Raw genomic sequence first — 23,062 nt, 5'->3', positions numbered from 1 at the left:
CCAGTCAGTATAAACTTAAAGCTAACCCTTTTAACTTTTAATGTCATGGCTATACTGTTTGTCCTTTTTACTGACAATGCTAATGGATGTACTCTGACATGAAGCACAGGTAAGTTATTTATGTAAGAGCAGGTCTCAAAAATGTAATACATTGGCGTAATTTACTAATGTGTTTTAACATTAACACATGTATCTAATGCAATGCCTGTTATTCTCAATTGTTACTTTTTACTAAATAAGAGAAAGTCATTCACTAATTGTGAACACACGCTAATATCCAACAGGGTCCATAGGAAAATAGGCCCTGTGGCAGATAGCGTACACCAATAGTAATAAATGACCCCCTAAGCGCAAAACTCACATTAATGCATGTTAGTAAATGAAGCCCTACATGAGTAAAAGAAATCCCTGGAAACCATCACTGATTCAGATCATGAAAGGAACTGATATCGAGTCATGTCCCCTTCTCTTATTTTGTTCAGATGAAGGCTCTTTTCTTATTTATTTAGTTCTGGATTTATAAGTCACATCTCCCAAAAGAAGGCCACAGGATAGCTAACTACAATCCTCCTCCCCAAACAAAACAAACAAATATAATAAGACTAAACAAACAATCATAAAACAGAACCTGTCCAACTTAACCCGTGCTCATAAGCATAAAACAAAGGGAGAAAAATCTCAGATCATAAACACTTAGGGATAGATATTCAAAGCTATTTAACCAGCCAGAAATGGCCCTAGGCCAGTTAAATCGCGTGTTTGAGGCTAATCAGTTCTATTAGTGGCATTTAACTGGTTTGTGCCACTGAAAATGTCCAGTTAACACCCAACTCAAAACCAGCTATTTTAGGGATCTTCCAGGGGTGGAGACAGCACTTAACCGGCCAAGGTAACCGCATAAATGAGACCGAATAAAAGTCAGTCCTATCTTTATGCAGTTTACCATAGCTGATTAAGTGCGAAATGTCGCATTTAACCGGCTATGGTTTCGCCAGCTCCATAAACCCAGAAATTCAATGCTAGAGCCCAACATGGCCCCAGCATTGAATTTCTGGGTAAAACGCTGGCTGCAGTCAGCAAAACGCTGAGTGCTGCTGGTTGAATATTGACCCTTTGCTCTTTGCTCTGCCTGTACTGGACTTCATTATCCATTTTAGAAAAACAGACATTTTTGAAACTTTGAAATGGTTCTTATATGCATCAGTGCAGATAATCCTCTTAACTAAACTAAGCTCTGTCCTTAACAACAAAATGAAGCTTCTCATTCTGTACCAGCCATATTTTAAATAGCTAAGGCCACCTTGAATCCAGTATGGTTACTTTATTTGCAGGCATGTTTCACTTCTGGTTAGATATCTTAAGATATGCTGCGTATGCTTTGTAGCAGCGCTGCGTATGCTTTGTAGCGCTATAGAAATGCTAAATAGTAGTAGTAGTAGCGTTGATGAGATTGGAAGTTTGCTGGGGTTTTTTTTTTGTTGCGTTTGTACCCTGCACTTTCCCACTCATGGCAGGCTCAATGCAGCTTACATGAGGCAATGGAGGGTTAAGTGACTTGCCCAGAGTCACAAGGAGCTGCCTGTGCCTGAAGTGGGAATTGAACTCAGTTCCTCAGGACCAAAGTCCACCACCCTAACCACTAGGCCACTCCTCCACTGTTAATTTAAATCTATACAGAAGCTTATGGTATTATGGCAAAAAAAAAAAACCTCTTCTGGTACTCTACCAACTAGAATGCAAAACTAGGTGGCATCTGAGAGCACAGATATTTTTATATGAATGCCTGTTTCCTTGTCATCAAGCAGATGAAGCCATTACGTATGGGTTATGTCCATCAACCAGCAGGGGAGATAAGCACTCAAACTTTCACAGTGCCCTCTTGGGCAGCTAGCTCCACTGCCTCTTCAGTACAGTGTTGCCAGGTGGGCGGTTTTACCGCCCAATTGGGCGGTTTTCCGCGACCCGCCGCGGGAAATTTTTGCCCGCGGCGGGGTGCGGTTTTTTGGGCTCCTTTTTGGCTTCGGGGCGGTTTTTTCGCCGGCTTTTGCGGTTTTTTCGCCGGCTTTTTCGGCCGCGGTGGGCGGGGTTAATGACGTTTCTGGGCGGGGTTAGTGACGGGGGAGGCGGGGTTAGTGACGGGGGAGGCGGGGTTAGTGACGGGGAGGCGGGGCCGATGACGGGGAGGCGGGGCCGATGACGGCGGGGGCGGGGGTGATGACGGCGGGGGCGGGGGTGATGACGCGGGGGCGGGGGTGTCAGGGGCGGGGTTTGAGTTTGGGCGGGTTTTGGGCTGGATTTTGGGCTCCTTTAGGCTGGAAAAAAATTTTCCACCTGGCAACCCTGCTTCAGTATTCTCTATCTCCCTTAGCAGGGTGGCTGCAGCTTGTTCGAGCTCCAGAAAAATCTGCCGGGAGGTGGTTCCTGGCTTGCCAGTTGTTAACCGGGGTGTTGGAGGCTATAGCAGCTTCACTTTAAAGGCACATAGGTTAGCCCTTTCCCTGCCTTACCCATACCTCTGTGGATGTGGACATATTGCCTTGCTTTCCCTGTCCTTACCCACCAACAGTGGATGCAGGCATATAGGTTCGCCCTTTCCCTGCCTTTCCCACTCATCTGAGCCTCCGGAGTCTTCAATACCTCTGCTTTCCTCACAGCTAAAAAAAAAAAAAAAAAAAAAAAGTCGCGTCGCGTTTTTAAACGCAGAGACGCTGGAACAGAGGTTTTTGACCTGATTTTCAGCAGGATCGTAGTTGTATACTAGATCCTTTGAGGTAAGAGTGTTTTCCAACTCCTCCGGGGTGGGCCCGTGATTGGGGCGATTTTGGCGCGAAACCGCCATTTTGGATTTTACCGCTGTTTTTCGGCGATGGCTGCGGACAATGTAAAGCGCTGTTCCACTTGTGGCAAGCGCAAATCAGCAGCAGGGCTCTGTAAATCGAGCTGTATTGGCGTAGGAGCCGGCCCGAGCATGGCGAGCGATGTTTCTTCTCGCTCTGAGCTGGCAGCGGGCGCCATTTTGCTTACACCGCATGGCGCGGCCTCCATGGACATGGAGAGACCTGAGCCGGGTGGGGCACCTCGAGATGAGGTTATTTCAGGAGTGGCTAGCACCGGACAGGATTTGGGTGCCCAGGGTGAGATTTTCTCCCCGGATTTTGTGCTTTTGCTGCATAAAGCATACATGATGAAAAGAGCCCTTCCTCAAGGGTCGCCTGAGGCTCCTCTGATTGCCCCCCCCCCGATGGATTCTGGCCTGGGACTGCCCAGTGAGGCTTTTTTCCTGGATGCTTGGCCTAAAGATAAGCGCAGAAGGGTTAATTCCCCTTCAGATTGTGGTGCACCTTTCCCCCCCCCCCCCCCCCCGTGGTCGGGGTGTGAGGATTCGGAGAACTCTGACAGACGTTCTTGGTCTGAGGAACCAGAGTCAGGTGCGGATTTACCACAGGATCTGGATGATCCCTCCGCGGTGAGGATTTTCCACCGTGATGAGCTGCCAGCGCTTATTTCAGATACCCTGCAGGCCCTCTCGATTGAAGATCCTGACAGTGGCATGGCCTCCTCTGGTAATCCCAGGATGGCTAGTACCAAGAAAGCTGCTCGGGCCTTCCCTTTGCATGACTCCATCCTAGAGCTTGTTTCGGCTCAGTGGGCTGACCCCGAGGGACCTTTGAGAGTTTCCAGGGCTATGGGGCAGTTCTACCCTCTGCGTGAGGGACATATGGCTCGTTTTCAAATGCCTACAGTGGATGCCCTAGTCACTGCGGTGACAAAGAGAACTACCCTCCCTGTTGAAGGAGGTGTTGCCCTGAAGGATGTTCAAGACCGTAGGCTGGAAACAGCGTTGAAACGGTCCTTTGAAATTGCAGGTCTCACTGTTCGGGCGTCTGCATGCAGCTGTTATGCTGTGAGAGCCTGCCTAGCTTGGCTGCAACAGGCAGTGGCTCAGCCCGGAGATGGAGCGGAGCCCTTCTTGGATGTGGCTCCGCGGATGGAGGTGGCCTTGTCCTTTCTGGCTGATGCCCTTTATGACCTTGTCAGAGCTTCGGCTAAACAAATGGCAGTAGCAGTGGCGGCTCGCCGTCGTCTGTGGCTACGACACTGGGCAGCGGACATGGCCTCTAAGCAAAGGTTGGTGAAGTTGCCTTTTCAAGGACTTCTCCTATTTGGTGAGGAGTTAAATTGTGAAAGGCCTGGGTGATCCAAAACCCCAGCGCTTGCCCGAAGATAGGCAGAGGCCTTCCTCTAAGGGCCAGGCGGTCCACTCCTCGTACAGACCTCGCTTCTGTGAAGCTAGAAGGTACCGCCCGGGGCGTTCTGCTGGGTTCACTTCACGTGCCCGTGGTCAGCAGAGGAACTCCTTTCGCTTGGACAAGCGTTCTGCAGCCGGTGGCTCAAGACCAGGAGTTCAGGGGCGACCCTCTCAATGATGGTGCGCCGGCCCTCTCCTCGATGCCTGTCATCGGAGGACGGCTTTCCCTCTTTGTCGAGGAGTGGGCCAAGATTTCCTCAGATCAGTGGGTTCTGGACCTGATCAGAGATGGATACAGAATAGAATTCAACGCCCCAGTAAGAGACGTGTTTGTGGAGTCCCGATGCGGTTCTGCCGTCAAACGGGCGGCGATGGAGGAGACTTTACAAGGTCTGATTCAGTTAGGGGCAGTGACCCCGGTGCCTCCCGCCGAGCAAGGCTGCGGCCGATACTCCATCTACTTTGTGGTGCCGCGAAAAGGTGGGTCCTTTCGCCCTATTCTGGACTTAAAAGAAGTGATCAAGTCCCTGAGAGTGCGGCATTTCCACATGGAATCCCTGCGCTCCGTCATTGCGGTGGTTCAGCCAGGAGAGTTTCTCACGTCTCTAGACCTGAAAGAAGCTTACTTGCACATACCAATTTGGCCCCCGCACCAGAAGTTTCCGAGGTTTGCGGTGTTGGGAAAACATTTCCAGTTCAGGGCCTTGCCTTTTGGCCTCGCCACAGCTCCCCGAACGTTTTCGAAGGTAATGGTGGTAGTAGCTGCTTTTCTCAGGCGAGAAGGTATCAGGGTTCACCCGTACCTAGACGACTGGCTCATCAGAGCAGACTCTGCAACAGAGAGCTTACAAGCTACAGCCAGGGTGGTCTCAGTACTGCAATCTCTAGGCTGGGTCGTCAATATGGCCAAAAGTCACCTGTCCCCTTCACAATCTCTAGAGTTTTTGGGGGCCAGGTTCGACACAGTCTCGGGCTATGTGTTCCTACCCGAGCTAAGGCGGTGCAAGCTTCAGAATCAGGTCCGTCTGCTCCTGAGGATGCCCCGCCCGCAAGTTTGGGACATTGTCCAGCTGCTGGGATCGATGACAGCCACGATGGAAGTGGTACCCTGGGCGAGAGCGCACCTGAGACCTCTACAGTATTCCCTACTCCGGAGATGGTCTCCTATTTCTCAGGATTACCAATGCAGACTTACTTGGCTCCCTGCGGCCCGTCTCAACATGGAGTGGTGGCTCTCGGACAGCATGCTGCGGCGAGGAATGCCGCTGACGCTCCCCGTTTGGTGCCTAGTGGTAACAGATGCCAGCCTGAAGGGCTGGGGCGCACACTGCAAGGGGAAGCATGCCCAGGGTCTATGGACACCCGAGGAGTCGGAGTGGTCCATCAACCGCCTAGAGTTGAAAGCGGTGTTTCAGGCGCTTCTGGCCTTTCAAGTGACCCTGGAAGGATTGGCTGTCAGAGTGATGTCAGACAACACGACAACGGTGGCCTATATAAATCGACAAGGCGGAACAAGGTGCAGAGCACTAGCCGCGCAGGCCGAACTGATTTGCCACTGGGCCGAGCTGCATCTTCAGTGTCTGTCGGCAGCTCATATTGCAGGTCAGAGCAATGTGCAGGCCGATTATCTGAGCAGGCATCAGATCGATCCAGCAGAATGGAATCTGGCAGACGAAGTATTCCTGCAGATCTGTGCCAAATGGGGCAAGCCCGTGATGGATCTAATGGCGACAAGTGCCAATACCAAAGTCCCGTGCTTCTTCAGCAGACGGAGAGATCCTCGCTCTGCGGGGTTGGATGCCTTGGCTCAACCCTGGCCTCCGGGTCTACTTTATGTGTTTCCCCCATGGCCCTTGATAGGGCGCCTGCTCTTGCGGATTCGGCTGCACCCAGGAGAAGTGGTCCTCATCGCCCCGGATTGGCCAAGGAGACCTTGGTATGCAGACCTCCGACAGATGCTCCTGGAGGTTCCTCTGCCGTTACCTCTGGTACCGAACCTGTTGACTCAGGGACCGGTAGCCATGGAGGACGCCGGCCGCTTTGGTCTTACGGCATGGCTATTGAGAGGGCGCAATTGAGGGATAAAGGTTATTCCAATAAAGTTATTTCCACTCTCCTGCAAGCCCGCAAGCGGTCCACTTCCGTGGCTTATGCCAGGATTTGGTGCCTGTTTGAGTCTTGGTGTGCTTCCAGAGCCATTGTTCCAATGCGGGCTCCTGTCTCGCCGATTCTGGACTTTTTGCAGGAAGGTGTACAAAAAGGCTTGGCCTATAATTCCCTGCGGGTGCAGGTGGCAGCGTTGGCCTCCCTTCGTGGTAAGGTGGAAGGCGTGTCTTTGGCTGCTCACCCAGATGTGGCACGGTTTCTTAGAGGGGTGCTTCGGCTCCGACCTCCAGTGCGAGCACCCTGTCCAGCTTGGAACCTGGGGCTAGTTTTGAAAACCCTGCAGGCATCTCCTTTTGAGCCGCTTCGGCGAGCATCGGAGAAAGACTTGACACTGAAGGCCGTTTTTCTGGTGGCCATTACCTCGGCGAGACGGGTGTCAGAGCTCCAGGCGCTGTCCTGTAGAGACCCATTTCTGCAATTTTCAGAGTCCGGACTCACGGTTCGGACCGTGCCTTCCTTTATGCCTAAGGTGGTTTCAGCCTTTCACTTAAATCAGCCTATTTTCTTGCCCTCTTTTTCAGAGGAAGAGTTTCCAGAATCTTTTGGGGAGCTGCACCTTTTGGATGTGTGCAGGACTCTGCTGCAGTATCTGCGAGTTACTAACTCTTTCAGGACTTCTGATCATCTGTTTGTTTTGCTATCCGGTTCTCGCAGAGGGTCTCCAGCGTCTAAAGCCACTATTGCCCGCTGGCTCAAAGAAACTATCTTTTCAGCTTATCTGCTGGCCGGCAGGGTTCCGCCTGTAGCCTTTAAGGCACATTCTACTAGAGCGATTTCTTCCTCTTGGGCTGAAACTGGAGCACTCTCTCTTCAAGAGATATGCAGTGCAGCAACATGGGCTTCTAAGCTCTCCTTTGCTCGACATTACAGGCTGGATGTGGCTGCCAGGAGGGATGCGCGTTTTGGTGCACAAGTGCTAGCGCGTGGTGTGGCTTGTTCCCACCCTATCTAGGGATTGCTTTGTTACATCCCATACGTAATGGCTTCATCTGCTTGATGACAAGGAAGGGAAAATTAGGTTCTTACCTTGGTAATTTTCTTTCCTTTAGTCATAGCAGATGAAGCCATGAGCCCTCCCTGTATGATTGTCTGTATGCTGTGAATCTGTTTTTCAGGTTCTGTTCTAATTTCCTGAAGTTCCTTCCTTGGGAGAAAGTTGGAAAACAATCTTCAGGATTCATGTTCAGTTTAAATTTAGGAGGATGTGTTCATTCCCTCCAGGAGGCGCGTGTGTTCCCCTCCAGTTCTATGAATAGGAGGATGAGTTCATTCCCTCCAGTGTGTTGGGAGGATGTGTGATTCCCTCCAGGAGGCGCGTGTGTTCCCCTCCACTTATACAATAAGGAGGATGAGTTTATTCCCTCCAGGAGGATGTGCATTCCCTCCTTTATGAGTTCATGCCCTTGTGATGGGCCATCGTTCGCTGTGAGGAAAGCTCTTGTGATTCCCATTGCGGTTTGCCATACTGCTTTGGAAGCTTCAAATACTGAAGAGGCAGTGGAGCAGGGTTGCCAGGTGGAAAATTTTTTTCTCGCCCAATCCAGCCCAAAAAACAGCCCAAAACCCGCCCAAACACAAACCCCGCCCCTGACACCCCCACCCCCGCGTCATCACCCCCGCCCCCGCCGTCATCAACCCCGCCCCCGCCGTCACCGGCCCCGCCTCCCCCGTCACCGGCCCCGCCTCCCCGTCATCGGCCCCGCCTCCCACATCATCGGCCCCGCCTCCCCGTCATCGGCCCCGCCTCCGACGTCATCGGCCCCACCCAAAACGTCACTAACCCCACCCAAAAACGTCACTAACCCCGCCCCCCGCGGCCGAAAAAAAGTCAAAAAGCCGCCCAAAAAACCGCCCTGAAGCCCAAAAAGAAGCCCAAAAAACCGCAACCCGCCGCGGGCAAAACTTTCCCGCGGCGGGTCGCGGAAAACCACCCAATTGGGCGGTAAAACCGCCCACCTGGCAACACTGCAGTGGAGCTAGCTGGCCAAGAGGGCACTGTGAAAGTTTGAGTGCTCTCTATCTCCCCTGCTGGTTGATGGACATAACCCATACGTAATGGCTTCATCTGCTATGACTAAAGGAAAGAAAATTACCAAGGTAAGAACCTAATTTTCCCATGCATGGGGTGACTTCAGCAAGGGAGGTAGTGGGTATGCACACATGCCCCTAAGGCCTTGTAGTTCCACATTGAGTCTGTGTGAAGGAAGATCGCAGAAACTACTGCCTTGAACAGGAGTGGGCAACCTCAGTCCTCGAGGGCCGCAACCCAATTAGGTTTTCAGGATTTCCCCAATAAATATGCATGAGATCTATTTGCATGCACTGCCCCCATTGTATACAAATATAGATCTCATGCATATTCATTGGGGAAATCCTGAAAACCTGACTGGGTTGCGGCCCTCAAGGACTGAGGTTGCCCAGCCCTGGCCTAGAAGGACGAAACAATAGCAAAAGAAGAAAATAATTTGGTAAGGTAGAATATGGGAGATGGAGAATGGGGGGAAAGACAGCATGAGTTAGAGAGAGATTATTGGGGAGAAGTAGAGAAGGTGGAGCAAAGAGAACATGGGGAAGAGGAAGAAACAGCCCTAGAAAAAATACTTTAGTGAAAATCTCTCACATAACTGACACAGTCTATATTCCCCGACCATCCTGGAAAATTGGGCTTTTGCAATTTAGCTGTTTTTAATTTCTAACTTGCTTCTATCTCCAAAATGGGTTCGAGCGGCATACAATGTGAACAATAGAATCACAAAATTATATCTCATAATACAACAAGCTTTCTATCTAGTCAAAAGAAGGTATGAATTAGGGATGGGCTGTCTTTTGAAACAAATGTTGTCCACAGATAAGAGCATACACTTCGTACATAGGGCCGGATTCAGTAACTGGTGCTGAAAAACAGGCACTAGAAATAATCCACGCTCAGCGCTGTTCTGTAAAGAGCCATCCAGGCTGAGCATGGGTTCCCCCTTCCAGCTCTGAGTGCAAGGACTTACACCAGCTAAAACCTGGTGAACATCCCTGGCACCCATCACCCAAATTCGACTTACACCAGCTAAAACCTGGTGAACATCCCTGGCGCCCATCACCCAAATTCAAGTAACACTGCTTGTAACTTTTTGGAATGCCCCTGACCTGCCCATGCCCCTCCCATGGCCACGCCCCATTTTGGAGAAGATTTCAGTGCAGTTCTTTATAAAATTGCACTTTCCAGGTGCTTCTGCAACTCCAAATTAGTGCCAATTAATACCAAGAATTGATTGTTAGCAGACAGTTGAGTGTTAATGGCTCATTAGCTAATTTAGTTGCACATTCATCTCAGGATCACACTCAAATTTGGATGACCTTTATAGAATCTGGGGGATAGTGTATACTCTCCTTAGAGTGCATGTTGTTTGCACGTCACGTGCAACGGTTCACACACACATCCATGGGGAAAGAGCATGTACTATGTGCAAATAGCAGGCACTCTTTAAGGAGAACACACACTATCCCTCAGATTTTTTTTTTTTAATTTGTAAGAAGTCTTTATTGATTTGTGGAAGATCCCTGTACATCAACAACTACAATAAAGTAATTAAGGAATTTTCAGCCTATACAATTCCGAAAAACAGAGCAAGAACCAAACAGAGTCCACTGCTAACAGTAGCTTAAACATTGACCTCATATTTTTTAAGATTTTCCAACATTAATACAACTTAACTTCCCTTCTCTAGTTGCACTATCCCCCAGATTCTATATAGCACGCCTACAGATCCGCGCCGAAATCCAAGCAAATTCTGTAACAATGAGTGTGACTTAACAAACTAATGAGTGCTGATTAGAATTTATGCATACAACTCGCTAAGCGCATTCTGTAATGAAGTTTTAGGCACTAAGATATCAACTAAGCATATTCTATAATCCGATTATAGAATATGCTTAGTCGGCACCAATTTCAGCACCAATTTTTATAGGTGCCATAAATAGAATCTTCCCCATCCCCCTAATTCTATATATATCACTCAAAATTGTGAGCGCAATTTCATCACATAATGATTCAATTAGGGCCGATAATTGGGCACTATCAATTCTTGGCGCTAATTGCCAATAATTGTAATTTATGTGCTCATCTTTATCGTCACTATGCTATAAAGATGTGCATGTAAATGTTTGCATGGATCCAGAAAGGGGACATGGCCATAGATGGGTCATGGGCGTTTCTAGGATTTGTGCACAGGGTTATAGAATTTGGGAGATCTGTGTCTAATTTAGGTGCAGGGATTTACACCAGACTTCAGTTGGTGTAAATCCTCACGCCCAAAATCGGGTGCAGATCCTGGCGCTAAGTGTTATTCCATAAACGGTGCCCAACTTGGAGCAGTGTTTATAGAAAAGCGCTTAGTGCGCATTTTTTTGGGTGCCCAAATTTGGATGCCATTACAGTATTGAGTCCTATTTGTACACAGAGTGCGCTCTTAACAACATTAGTTTCCACATGAAAAACAAACAAACACAAAATGAAAAATTTTGGGGTGCCCATTCCTAGTGTGTACTCTCCATGAACATCATAAGTACATAAGTATTGGCATACTGGGACAGACCAAAGGTCCATCAAGCCCAGCATCCTGTTTCCAACAGTGACCAATCCAGGTCACAAATACCTGGCAAGATCCCCCAAAAGTACAAAACATTTTATACTGCTTATCCCAGAAAGAGTGGATTTTCCCCAAGTCCAATTAATAATGGTCTGTGGACTTTTCCTTTAGGAAGCCATCCAAACCTTTTTTAAACTCTGCTAAGCTAACCGCCTTTACCATATTCTCTGGCAACAAATTCCAGAGTTTAATTACACATTGAGTGAAGAAACATTTTCTCCAATTCATTTTAAATTTACTACATTGTAGCTTCATCGCATGCCCCCTAGTCCTAGTATTTTTGGAAAGCGTAAACAGATGCTTCACATCTACCCGTTCCACTCCACTCATTATTTTATAGACCCCTATCATATCTCCTCTCAGCCGCCTTTTCTCCAAGAGCCGCTTTAGCCTTTCCTCATAGAGAAGTCGTCCCATCCCCTTTATCATTTTCGTCGCCCTTCTCTGTATCTTTTCTAATTCCACTATATCTTTTTTGAGATGTGGCGACCAGAACTGAACACAATATTCGAGGTGCAGTCGCACCATGGAGCGATACAAAGGCATTATAACGTCCTCATTTTTGTTTTCCATTTCTTTCCTAATAATACCTAACATTCTGTTTGGTTTCTTAGCCGCAGCAGCACACTGAATAGAAGATTTCAACGTATCATCAACGACGACACCTAGATCCCTTTCTTGGTCTGTGACTCCTAACGTGGAACCTTGCATCTGTTTAATACATAAAATTTCTTTACTAACCAAAAACAGATCAGCTGGACTAGAGTATCCCACCCAATGCTCAACCTCCCAAGTAAACATATCGACAATTTGATTGAGCAAATCAGATTAGAGCATCCTAATGTTGTTCAAATAACCAAGTTTTAACCAGTTACAAAATTTCATAGAATCCCTTTTTAACCTAAGCACTCTTGGGATTTGAGTTTGTTGCAACACTGTGAAACTAAACATCTCAGTGTATTTTTTCTAGTAAAAAATAGTTTACATAAGAATATAGTTCAAGATACTGCAGGTAGGGGGGTGGGGGGCAGGGGACTGGGGGGGAAGTTAGATAAGAGAGGGGTTAATGGAGCTTGGGGTTCAGGGTTTAGTGTAACTGGGGTAGAGGTAGGGTTAGGGGGGAGGAGTTTAGAGGTTCTCTGTGGGCTTTATGATATACAGTTGTAACTATGCATAATGTGCTGTTTTTCATATTTCAAAATTCAATAAATACTTGTTGTTAAAATTCAATAAATACTTGTTGTTAAAAAAACAAAAAGAATATAATTCATCTGCTGGCTTACATGAACTCAAATTTATGGCTTGTTTCAGGTCCTCTACTTTTTTTTTGTTAGAGCATAAGAACATAAGAATAGCCAAACTGGGTCAGACCAATGGTCCATCTAGCCCACTATCCTGTTTCCAACGGTGGCCAATCCAGGTCACAAGTACCTGGCAGAAACCCAAATTGTGGGAACATTCCATGCTACAAATCCCAGGACAAGCAGTTGCTTCTCCATGTCTGTCTTTCAATAGCAGACTATGGACTTTTCCTCCAGGAACTTGTCCAAATCTTTTTTAAACCCAGATATGCTAACCGCTTTTACCACATCCTCTGGCAAAGAGTTCCAGAGCTTAACTATTCGTTGAGTGAAAACAATATTTCCTCTTATTTGTTTTAAAAGTATTTCCATGTAACTTCCTTGAGTGTCCCCTAGTTTTTGTACTGTTTCACTGTTGGAATTTTAGTAATGTCCAGATCATAAGGAATGTCGTGGAATATAGATCCTTATAGTATCCAAAATGTAAGATAGTGCTATGCCTCATATAATTTTTAAAAACAGTTGTCATAAGCTTAAATCAAACACAAAATAACAAGCAACCAATCTGACCTTTTATAGAATAATGACAAGGAGAAAAGTATGTGCGTTGCTTCAGTGGTGCATCCTTTGCTGATGGGCATATAAATGGGCAGAGTTTGGGCAGAAGGTGGGTGGAGCATACAGGTATGTGCATAAATAATAGAATATTTTAATGTACATGAATTTTTGCATACATCTAGGTGCAGACATTTATTGAAACAGAGAAAAATGTAGGCAGATAAAGACCATATGGCCTATCCAGTCTGTCCATCCATGCCATCTACTCTCCCTTAGAGATCCTATATGTTTGTCCCAATATCTTGCAAATTCAGATACCGTTTTCATCTCCTCTACTTCCACCGGGAGGCCGTTCCATGAATTCACTACCCTTTCCATGAAGTAGTATTTCCTCAGGTTACTTCTGAATCTATCCCCTTTCACCTTCATCTTATGCCCCCTTGTTCCAGAGCTTCCTTTCAATTGAAAGAAACTCGCCTCCTGTGCATTTATGCTGCATAGGTATTTAAATGTCTCTATCATATCTCCTCTGTCCTGCCTTTCTTCCCAAGTATACATATTGAGATCTTTAAGTCTGTCCCCATAAGCCTTATGACGAAGACCACTAACTATTTTAGTAGCCGCCCTCTGGGCCTACTCCATCCTGTTTATATCTTTTTGAAGGTGCAGCCTCCAGAATTGTACACAATATTGTATGGGCCCTGTTTACTAAGCCGCGCTAGAGGTGTGTTAGCGTTTTTTAGCGTGCGCTAACTGTGTAGATGCCCATAATATTCCTATGGTTGTCTACATAGTTTGTGTGTGCTAATTTTTAGAACGCACTAAAAATGCGAGCACACCTTAGTAAACAGGGCCCTAAATGAGGTATCACCAGAGTTTTATACAGGGGCATCATCACCTCCTTTTTTCCTACTGGTCATTCCTCTCCCAAGCATCTTTCTAGCTTTCGCCGTCGCCTTTTCTACCTTTTTGGCCACCTTAAGATCATCACATATGATCATACCTGCTATGGGACTGGTGTAAGTAGGCACAGCTAGATATACGCGTATTCTCTGTATTTAAAAAATTGTATCTACATGTTTTTGTTTTTTTTATAGGTGAAATAACAAGCACCTATGGCAGGCATCCTGTTATGGAATTACTCTCCACATACTCAGCTCATTTTTTTTTTTTTTTTACATTTGTACCTCGCACTTTCCCACTCATGGCAGGCTCAATGCGGCTTACATGGGGCAATGGAGGGCTAAGTGACTTGCCCAGAGTCACAAGGAGCTGCCTGTGCCTGAAGTGGGAATTGAACTCAGTTCCTAAGTTCCCCAGGACCAAAGTCCACCACCCTAACCAAAAGGTCCCCAAAGTCAAGAATTGGTTCTTCATTAACTTTTATGAAAGTTATTTGAGGTCATAACATTCTCTCATTGTATCCAGATGCTCTCCTGTTTCTGCACTCACCCCCCCCCCCCCGCCCCCTCCACTATGTCATCTTTACGGACTCTGAGGACAGAAATGTTCTAGTAGAGTATTTTCCTAGTTATGGCATCAAAATATAATCGAGATCTGAGGTGGGTTTTAAGTAGCTCAGGTGCCTCTAAATAAAGAGCACAAAGAGAGGAAAGATGACAAATTATCCCTGTCAACTGCTAAGCAGGCTGTAAAGGCAAACAAAAAACATGCTTTGTAATGTCTGTAACAAATGATAGAGGTCTAAATAATAAGATGGGAGATTTAGAATTATATAGCACTGAATGAAAAGGTAGGTTTAATTGGCATTTGACAGACTTGGTGGAAGGAAGATAATCAATGGGACATTGTGATACCAGGGTACAAATTATACCACAATGACAGTGTAGATCAAATTGGTGGAGGGGTGGAGCTATATGTGAAAGAGGGCATTGAATCAAACAGTTAAAAGTTCTGCAAGAAACAAAATGCACCATAGAATTTTTATGGATAGAAGTTCCAAGTGAGAAGGGGAAGAGAATAGCAGTATGGATGTATTACCATCCACTTGGCCAGAATGGACAAACAGTGAAATGCTAGCAGAAATTAGGGAAGCTACCAAATTTGTCAACATGATAATAATGGATCATTTCAATTACCCTTATGTTGATTGGGTAAACGTCACACCAAGGCATGCTAGGGAGATGATGTTTAAAGATGAAAAAAAGGACCGCTTAATGGAGCAGCTGGTTCAGGAACCAAGAAGAGGGGAATCTATTTTACACTGAGGGGCCCTTTTACTAAGGCGGGCCGAAAAGTGGCCTGCACTGGTGTAGGCGCATGTTTTGAACGCACGGTTAGAGGAGATAGTCAGCGATAGTATTCAGTTAGGTGCCACTGAATATCCCCAGATGGACTCCCACCCCCACTTTCCTGTATAGAATCTAGCAGAACTGGGATTATATGCAATTGGACACAAGCCACAGAACTGGTGTAAACTCCAGAGATAGGCATGTAAGTTTATTTATTTATTTAGATTTTGCTCACACCTTTTTCAGTAGTAGCTCAAGGTGAGTTACATTCAGGTACACTGGAAGTCAATTTTTCAGCGTGCCTGAAAAAAGGCATTTTTTTGTGTGTGGTTGAAAATGGACGCACAGCAAAATTAAAACCAGCGTACGTCCATTTTCAGGCTGAGACCTTACCGCCACCTATTGACTTAGCTGTAAGGTCTCACGCTCTAACTGGGCGGTAAGCGCCCAGTGCGTTTAAACTGCCGATTACCGTGTGTTTTAGACATGTGTCAAAAATGGAATTACAGCCCGGGGCACGCGGTAGCCAGGCGGTGGTTCCAATTTGGCATGCATTGGGCATGTGTAGGCATCTACGCGTCTTAGTAAAAGGGCCCCCGAGTTCTTAGTGGAACACAGGATTTGGTGTAAGAGGTATCTGTGCTAGGACCACTTGGCTACAGCAATCACAACGTGATCAAATTTGATTTAATAACTGAAGGAAGGACACCAAGGAAATCTACTGGGCTGACATTTAACTTTCAAAAAGGAAGGTTATGATAAGAGAAGGAAAATAGTAAGAAAAACTAAAAGGAGCCGCTGCAAAGGTTAACAGTTTGCATCAGACCAAATATATTCCATACATTAAAAAAGTTGGTGATAAGGCTAAATCACTACCAGCATGGCTTAAAAGTGAGGTGAAAGAGGCAATTTTAGCCAAAAGAACATCTTTCAAATTGGAGAAAATAATTTTTCACTCAATGCATAATTAAGCTTTGGAACTTGTTGTTAGAGAATGTGGTAAAAGCAGCTAGCATAGCTGGGTTTAAAAAAGGCTTGGACAAGTTTTAGAGGAAAAGTCTATAGACTGTTTTTAAGGTGGACTTGGGGATAAGCATCATGGAATGTATGTACTTTTTGGGTCCCTGCCAGGTATGTATGACCTGGACTGGCTATTATTTGAAATGGTAAAGGATCATGGATTTAATATACCACTTTTCTGTGGTAGAACCAAAACAGTTTACATATATTATATGCAGGTACTTTCTCTGTCCCTAGTGGGCTCACAATCTACGTTTTTGTACCTGAGGCAATGGAGGAAAGTACTCGCTGTTGGTGCTACTGCAGTAAGATGTCTATCCATAAACCTTCTCACCTTAGGAGTAGAAGTGGCCAACTTATTAACTGAACCCTTCCGTTTCCCCATAAGCACAGTCTGGTATAATTTTCAGATTTACAGTACTTGCCCTGAAAGGTTAGCCATTTAAGTTTAAGTTTATTAGTAATGCAGCTGATTGCCAGAATGACATTGTATTGGGAAGGCTCTAAGCATGTATCGCTTGCTGTTTCAGGCATCGGTCTCATTCAGTGATGTCGCTGTGTATTTCTCTGAGGAGGAGTGGCAGCTATTAGAGGAACGGCAGAAGGAGCTGTACAGGAATGTGATGATGGAGAATTATGTCACTTTAGAGTCACTGGGTAAAGTCACAACAAGCTGTCTCTATTTTACCAGTTATGAAGCCACCCTGTCTCTGAATAGCAGGACTAGCTTCAATAGCAGCACATAGCCCTTTGCGTTTAATGTGGTAATTTCTTTATTTCCCCTTCTTAGGGCATACCAGCATCAAGCCAGTCATTGTATCAAAGATTGAAGATGGGGAAGCCCCATGTACCAGTGATCTTGGTGACGCAGAGAAGAGGAAGGCTATTATATGCCATAGCAGAGGTCAGGAAAAGCTACTCTAATCCCTGTTGTCAGGGTCATCCTTTTGTAGAGGAAAAGGCCACAGTTGGCCACCACTAAGTCCCTGCAGCCTTGGGGGGGGGGGGGGGGGGGGGGGAGAAGAGCAATCTACTCACAATCCCTCAGATAACAAGTTCTCACTCCAAAAGTATTCTAGCCATGTGCCCTAAATCTCACCACCACTAGGGCTTTTGCCATTGTGTGATGACCATGACATCCTCCATTATATCTTGCCAAGGGGCTGTAAACACAGCCTCCTCAGTATCCCAAGCTGATCAGAAGACTTCAGCCAGTTGTTGAACAAAGAGGGGATGGCATCCAAAGCCAACATGAGGAAATCTCCTTTGTAATAAGGAACCACCTGAAATCTGTTTTAACTCCTACAGACCTAGTAATCAAAGAAACCCATCCATCTTCCCTGAATTTACTGGTCACATTTATATTCTCCTACCACACAGCCTTAAGACACCTAAATGGAAGTGTCCAGTTGTAGAATTGCCCCCTTATGACTGTACCTTATAATTTGCTACTGGTTGATATGTCAGTTGTCAACTAGTGGTGGAGAAGCACAGCCGTACTCCATGGGTCAACTGTAAAATCCATCCTTTGAAATCTATTGACAGTGACATCATGTTACCACACTTTACAAACCAATACAATGTTTAGGTACTGCTCCATTCACACTGCTTCTCCCCTCACCCTTTCAGGATAGAAACACAGACAGAAACAACATACACACATGCAGAGGGGTTGGAAAGAATTCCTTAAGCCATTCTCCATATGCTTTCCCCATTTGTTGAATTAGACACACACTGATTACCATTTCTTAGCCTCCTACTGTGTATTGAGGGATTCCAGTGTGCATTTACTACTACTACTACTACTTAACATTTCTAGAGCGCTACTAGGGTTACGCAGCGCTGCACAATTCAACAAAGAGAGACAGTCCCTGCTCAAAGAGCTTACAATCTAATAGACAAGTGAATGGTCGGTCCGATAGGGGCAATCAAATTGGGGCAGTCTGGATTCACTGAACGGTAATAGTCATGTGGAGGGTAATATTATTAATAGATTGCCTACATTCGAAGGCCTGGTGGGTATCTATTTCAGGTCTATTTTATTATGACATACCAACTAACTGGGAAAAGTTAGGGTCTCTTTTTGTGCAGTCCTACTGCCTGGTTGAATTAAATCACAGCCAGGTAAGAAACCCAATAGGAACACTGACCAGATGAGCGCAGAAAGTCTATCGTGTCGACCCCTGACTTGACTGCATTTTGACTGAAACCTTCGGTGGTGAGGGCTGTTGAAAATGAATGTTACTATTTCTGACTTCTAAACCTATGAGCTGACCACCGGATTTGAAAATATGAACTGTGTTTTGCCAGTGGAGCAGCAAACACCTCCCTTCTCTTCACTTGGGATCTGAGCCAGTGGCGTACCGAGGGCGGGGCGGTGGGGGCAGTCCACCACAGGTGCACACCGCTGGAGGGGTGCAGAAAGCAGCCGTGGCTGTTGGCTCCGCTGGTTCCCTACTCCCTCTGCCCCGAAACAGGTTACTTCCTGTTCGGGGGCAGAGGGAGCAGGGAACCAGTGGAACCAACAGCCGCACGGCTGCTCCCAGCAGGTAAGAATGCACTCGGGAGGGGGGTGTTGATGAGCCGGGGGGGGGGGGGGGGGGGGATGCCGCTGGCATCCGATGGGGGGGGTGTGCACAGCGGCGATCCGCCCCGGGTGGCAACCGACTAAGGATCGCCACTGATCTGAGTACCCCTCAAATTACAGAAAACATTGCTTTAGCCTGAGCTAAGGAGTGCGGCCCAACAACTCCTTTCTGAATATTAGTCCTCTCTTTTGAATGAAAGAGAGTCAGTGAATAAGTTCCTCTTCAGATAATTGTCATGGATATTACAGGTGCTTCTGTGAGGGGGGAAAGTTGTCAACATGGGCTACCATTAAGAAGTGTTATTTTTCTGTTAACCCTAGTTATAAGTAATTAGGTCTCATTGCATAAAATGAGACTTTTGCTACAATAGTACAAGTTAGTGCTAAAATAACATGTCTTAACAGCAGTCTGTGTTGATAACCTCCCCTCTTAGTGTGAACAGTTCCAGCTGGTAACCAGAACTGAAATTGTGATGTCATAATGCCTCATTCCACCAGTGCCTAAGAATCAACCTCATCATTGATGTCACAATGGCTTGATTGTCCTATACTTGGCTCACTTTCATTACATATAGCAGTGATTTCAAAGTCTAGTGGCATTACTTTTTTCTTTAATTAAGGAGGGAGTTATCAACATGTGCTACCGTACCGTTAAGATGTGTTATTTTTCTGTTAAATCTAGTTATTAGCAATTAGGTCTTATTGAATAAAATGGAACCTGTGCTAAAATAGCATGAAGTAGTGGTAAAATAATGTGTCTCAATGGTAGCCCACCTTGATAACTACTCCCTGAATGTTCTCCGTTGTTGAAACTTCTCTTTCTTATTTGAATGATTATTGTCTGCCTTAGTAGTAAGAAGTCCCTGACTATTTTAAGCTGAGCTTGCTATTAAGCACTTTGGGAGCAATTTTATAAAGTAGATGCTGTTATACACCTATCACATGCTGAATGGTAGAATAATGGGATTTATGCACATATATGTGCTCATATATGCATAAATGCCAAAATTTAACCTAAGCATCATTCTGTACATATCTGCTTAACTTACACAGTGCAAGTTATACAGATGGGCGGAACCTGGATGGGACTCAACACTTACAAGAATAACTTATAGAATGCAGTAAGTTACACATGTATCTCCCATACTTAGATGTGAGCATTTACATCAGCTTTATGGCTGGCATAATTGCTCATGCCTAAATCCTACACTCATATTTCAACTGTTAGGCTAGTATTCTATAAAAGAAATAAGAAATCTATTTTCCTTTGTAGTGTAGGCTCCTATCAGGCACTCTAGAATTGCCCTTTTCTCGCTCTATGTTTATTTCAGTGTTTGTAAAAGAATGAGGCACATATCCCCTCATACTCTGGAGTTAAGGAAGGATTGTTTCTTAGCTTACACAGAAAATATAAATTGTTATTACTATTTCCCCACTTTAATCCCTCAGAGCCTGGATCCTGGAACACAAGTAAGGGCAATTATCACAAGCGATTTGCAAAGAGCCTGAAACTACAGGAAACACTGGTGGGAAGAGTTAAAGAGGATGCTCTTCAATGGCAAACCCATAGATGGAGGCACAGGATAGAGGGAGAATGTCTTGAGAGCCCTTTGGAGCAAGGACTGAACACAACTACAGGATGGCACAGAGGCCCCCAACTACCACACCTCAGTTTAGAGCCAAGAGCCCGTAGGGGACGAAAGCCACGCAGCTGGACTGAAAGTATGTACATCCAGACAAACCACAGAGACATGGAGCAATGTAAATTCCAAGAATGTGAGATGAGCCTGCAGCATACCTCAGCTCTCATTAGCCACCTGGGAATCCACACAAGAAGGCGACAATACAGACGAAGGAAAATGACTACGGCAAATGATAAAAGGACAGCAAAGAGACGATATGAATGTGAAGACTGTGATAAAGGCTTCTATTATAGATCAGCACTCAAAGCACACCGGAGAACACATACAGGAGAGAGACCATATCAATGTACTGATTGTAATAAATGCTTCCGGGACAGCTCATCGTTGAGCAAGCATAAGAGAACCCACACAGGGGAGAGGCCATATAAATGTAATTACTGTAATAAATGCTATGGTGACCACTCTACTCTCACTGTACACAAGAGAACACACACTGGAGAAAGACCATATCAATGTAATGAATGTCAGAAAAGGTTTATTAACAGCTCAAGTTTAATTGTACATAGAAGACTTCATACCGGGGAGAAGCCATATAAATGCACTGAATGTGAGAAATGCTTCACTGACAGTTCACATCTTATCTTGCATCACAGGATCCACACAGGAGAGAGGCCATATAAATGTCCAGATTGTGAGAAAAGCTTTACCGACAGCTCACACCTTGTTCAGCACAGGAGAATCCACACAGGAGAAAAACCATATAAATGTTTTGAGTGTGAGAAAAGCTTCACTGACAGCTCAACGTTCATTAAACACAAGAGAATCCACACAGGAGAGAGACCGTACATATGTACTGAATGCGGAAAAGGCTTCATTAAAAGTGCACATCTCATTGTGCATAAGAGGACACACACAGGGGAAAAACCATACAAATGCACAGAGTGTAAGAAAAGATTCAGTGACAGCTCGAGTTATATGCGACACAAAAGAACACACACTGGGGAGAGACCTTATAAGTGTGCGTACTGTGAAAAATGCTTCGGTGACCTCTCAAGTGTCATTAAACACCACAGAATTCACACAGGTGAAAAGCCCTACAAGTGTAGTGAGTGTGATAAATGCTTTGGCCAGAGCTCAGGTCTTACCACACACCAGAGAACCCACCGAAGAGAATATGTAGGATCTGGAGGTGGGGATCAGTCACTTGAGGCAGTGCTAGCACTGTGCCAGGTGAACACTGGGGGCACTGTTCCCTCTATGTTGAGCAGGAGTTCTCCACCTACATTCCTGCCACTGGGAGATGCTGTTTGAATATCACATTTTCAATAGTGAGGGACAGGCAAATTCTGCAGGACTCCAGGGAAACTGCCTGTCCTTAGTGATAGAAAACACAATATAAAAGCACCCCCCCCCCCCCCCCCCCCCACTGGCAGCAATGCATTTGGAGGACTCCCGAGGGAACAGTGACTGGGAGCCCCTTGACTCAAGCCCAGAAAGAGGCAAAGTATCATGAACACTTAAGGCCTTACCACATCTTTCTGATAAAATTGTTCAGATTGATATATCAGATGTCGTAATTTTATAAAATACAGAAAAGAATGTTTTAACCAATTTTGTAGTGTAAAGTTCTAGCAGTCATATTGATCCTGAAGGAGACTTGTGGTGGTGTCAAAAACAGTGATGGAAGACAAAAAGGTGTGGAATAAACACAGAGGTTCCCTATATGACGTGAAGATGGAATAAAATTATTGAGCATTTCCACTCACAGTAAAACTTAAATAACTTTCACACTCTAAAGAGTGAAAAACAAAAAGGTAAAGAGTGGTAGACTGCAATGGATGTCAGTTACAACACTAAAGAACAAGGGGGGAGAGTAACCTACATGGAATCAAAGGTACAACTCTAGCCTTTCTGGGCAAATTGGGTGGGCCAACGGAGGTTTAATTGACAGGAGATGGCAGAAGCATGCTTGGCCCATTATTTTATTTATTTATTAGGATTTATTTACCTCCTTTTTGAAGGAATTCACTGAAGGTAGTGTACAGTAAGATGAACAGTAAGAATAAATCAAACATGAGCAATAGGCAATTACAGCAGTAAAAATATTCAAATAACAATACAAAGTATGGCATAGTATACTACTTACTGAAGCCAATAGGCGGAGCTTGCCGCCATACAAAGCAATGTATTTTGAGTGTATCAAGATAGCGGCTGCGTAGAGAAGCAATTAAACCTCCTTGGATGTAGACGGCTTCAGCCTTGTCACGTGACACTGTCTCCTGTCAAACCTCCTTGGGTGGGCCATGCTGGTCTTTGTCTGCCATCATTTGCTATATGGAGTGGAGGAGTGGCCTAGTGGTTAGAGCACTGGTCTTGAAATCCAGAGGTGGCTGGTTCAAATCCCAGTGCTGCTCCTTGTGATCTTGGGCAAGTCACTTAACCCTCCATTGCCTCAGGTACAAACTTAGATTGTGAGCCCTCTGGGACAGAGAAATATCCAGTGTACCTGAACTCACCTTGAGCTACCACTGAAAAAGGTGTGAGCAAAATCTAATAAATAAATAAATAAATATGTTACTATGAATTATTTGCAGGTAATGATACCATTCATTGAGCAATTATAAGAATTACCCCAAAATAGAAGTG

General features: G+C 45.5%; 1 protein-coding gene across 1 annotated transcript in view; it reads left to right on the top strand.

Annotated features, from left to right (window-relative positions):
• The window catches only part of LOC115475172 (zinc finger protein 271-like), a 230,412-nt gene extending 208,131 nt beyond the window's left edge, over positions 1–22,281 (top strand). Inside the window, exon 9 of the mRNA XM_030210932.1 lies at positions 20,656–22,281. Within this exon, the coding sequence (XP_030066792.1) occupies positions 20,656–21,727 (1,072 nt within the window). The 3' untranslated portion in view covers positions 21,728–22,281. The remainder of the gene's footprint in view (positions 1–20,655) is intronic.
• The last annotated feature ends 781 nt before the right edge of the window (positions 22,282–23,062 follow it).

This window comes from Microcaecilia unicolor, chromosome 7 (genome assembly GCF_901765095.1).
Source record: "Microcaecilia unicolor chromosome 7, aMicUni1.1, whole genome shotgun sequence".
Lineage (NCBI taxonomy): Eukaryota > Metazoa > Chordata > Amphibia > Gymnophiona > Siphonopidae > Microcaecilia > Microcaecilia unicolor.
The sequence above is the reverse complement of the archived record's forward strand: the minus strand, read 5'-3'. Positions and strand labels throughout refer to the sequence as shown.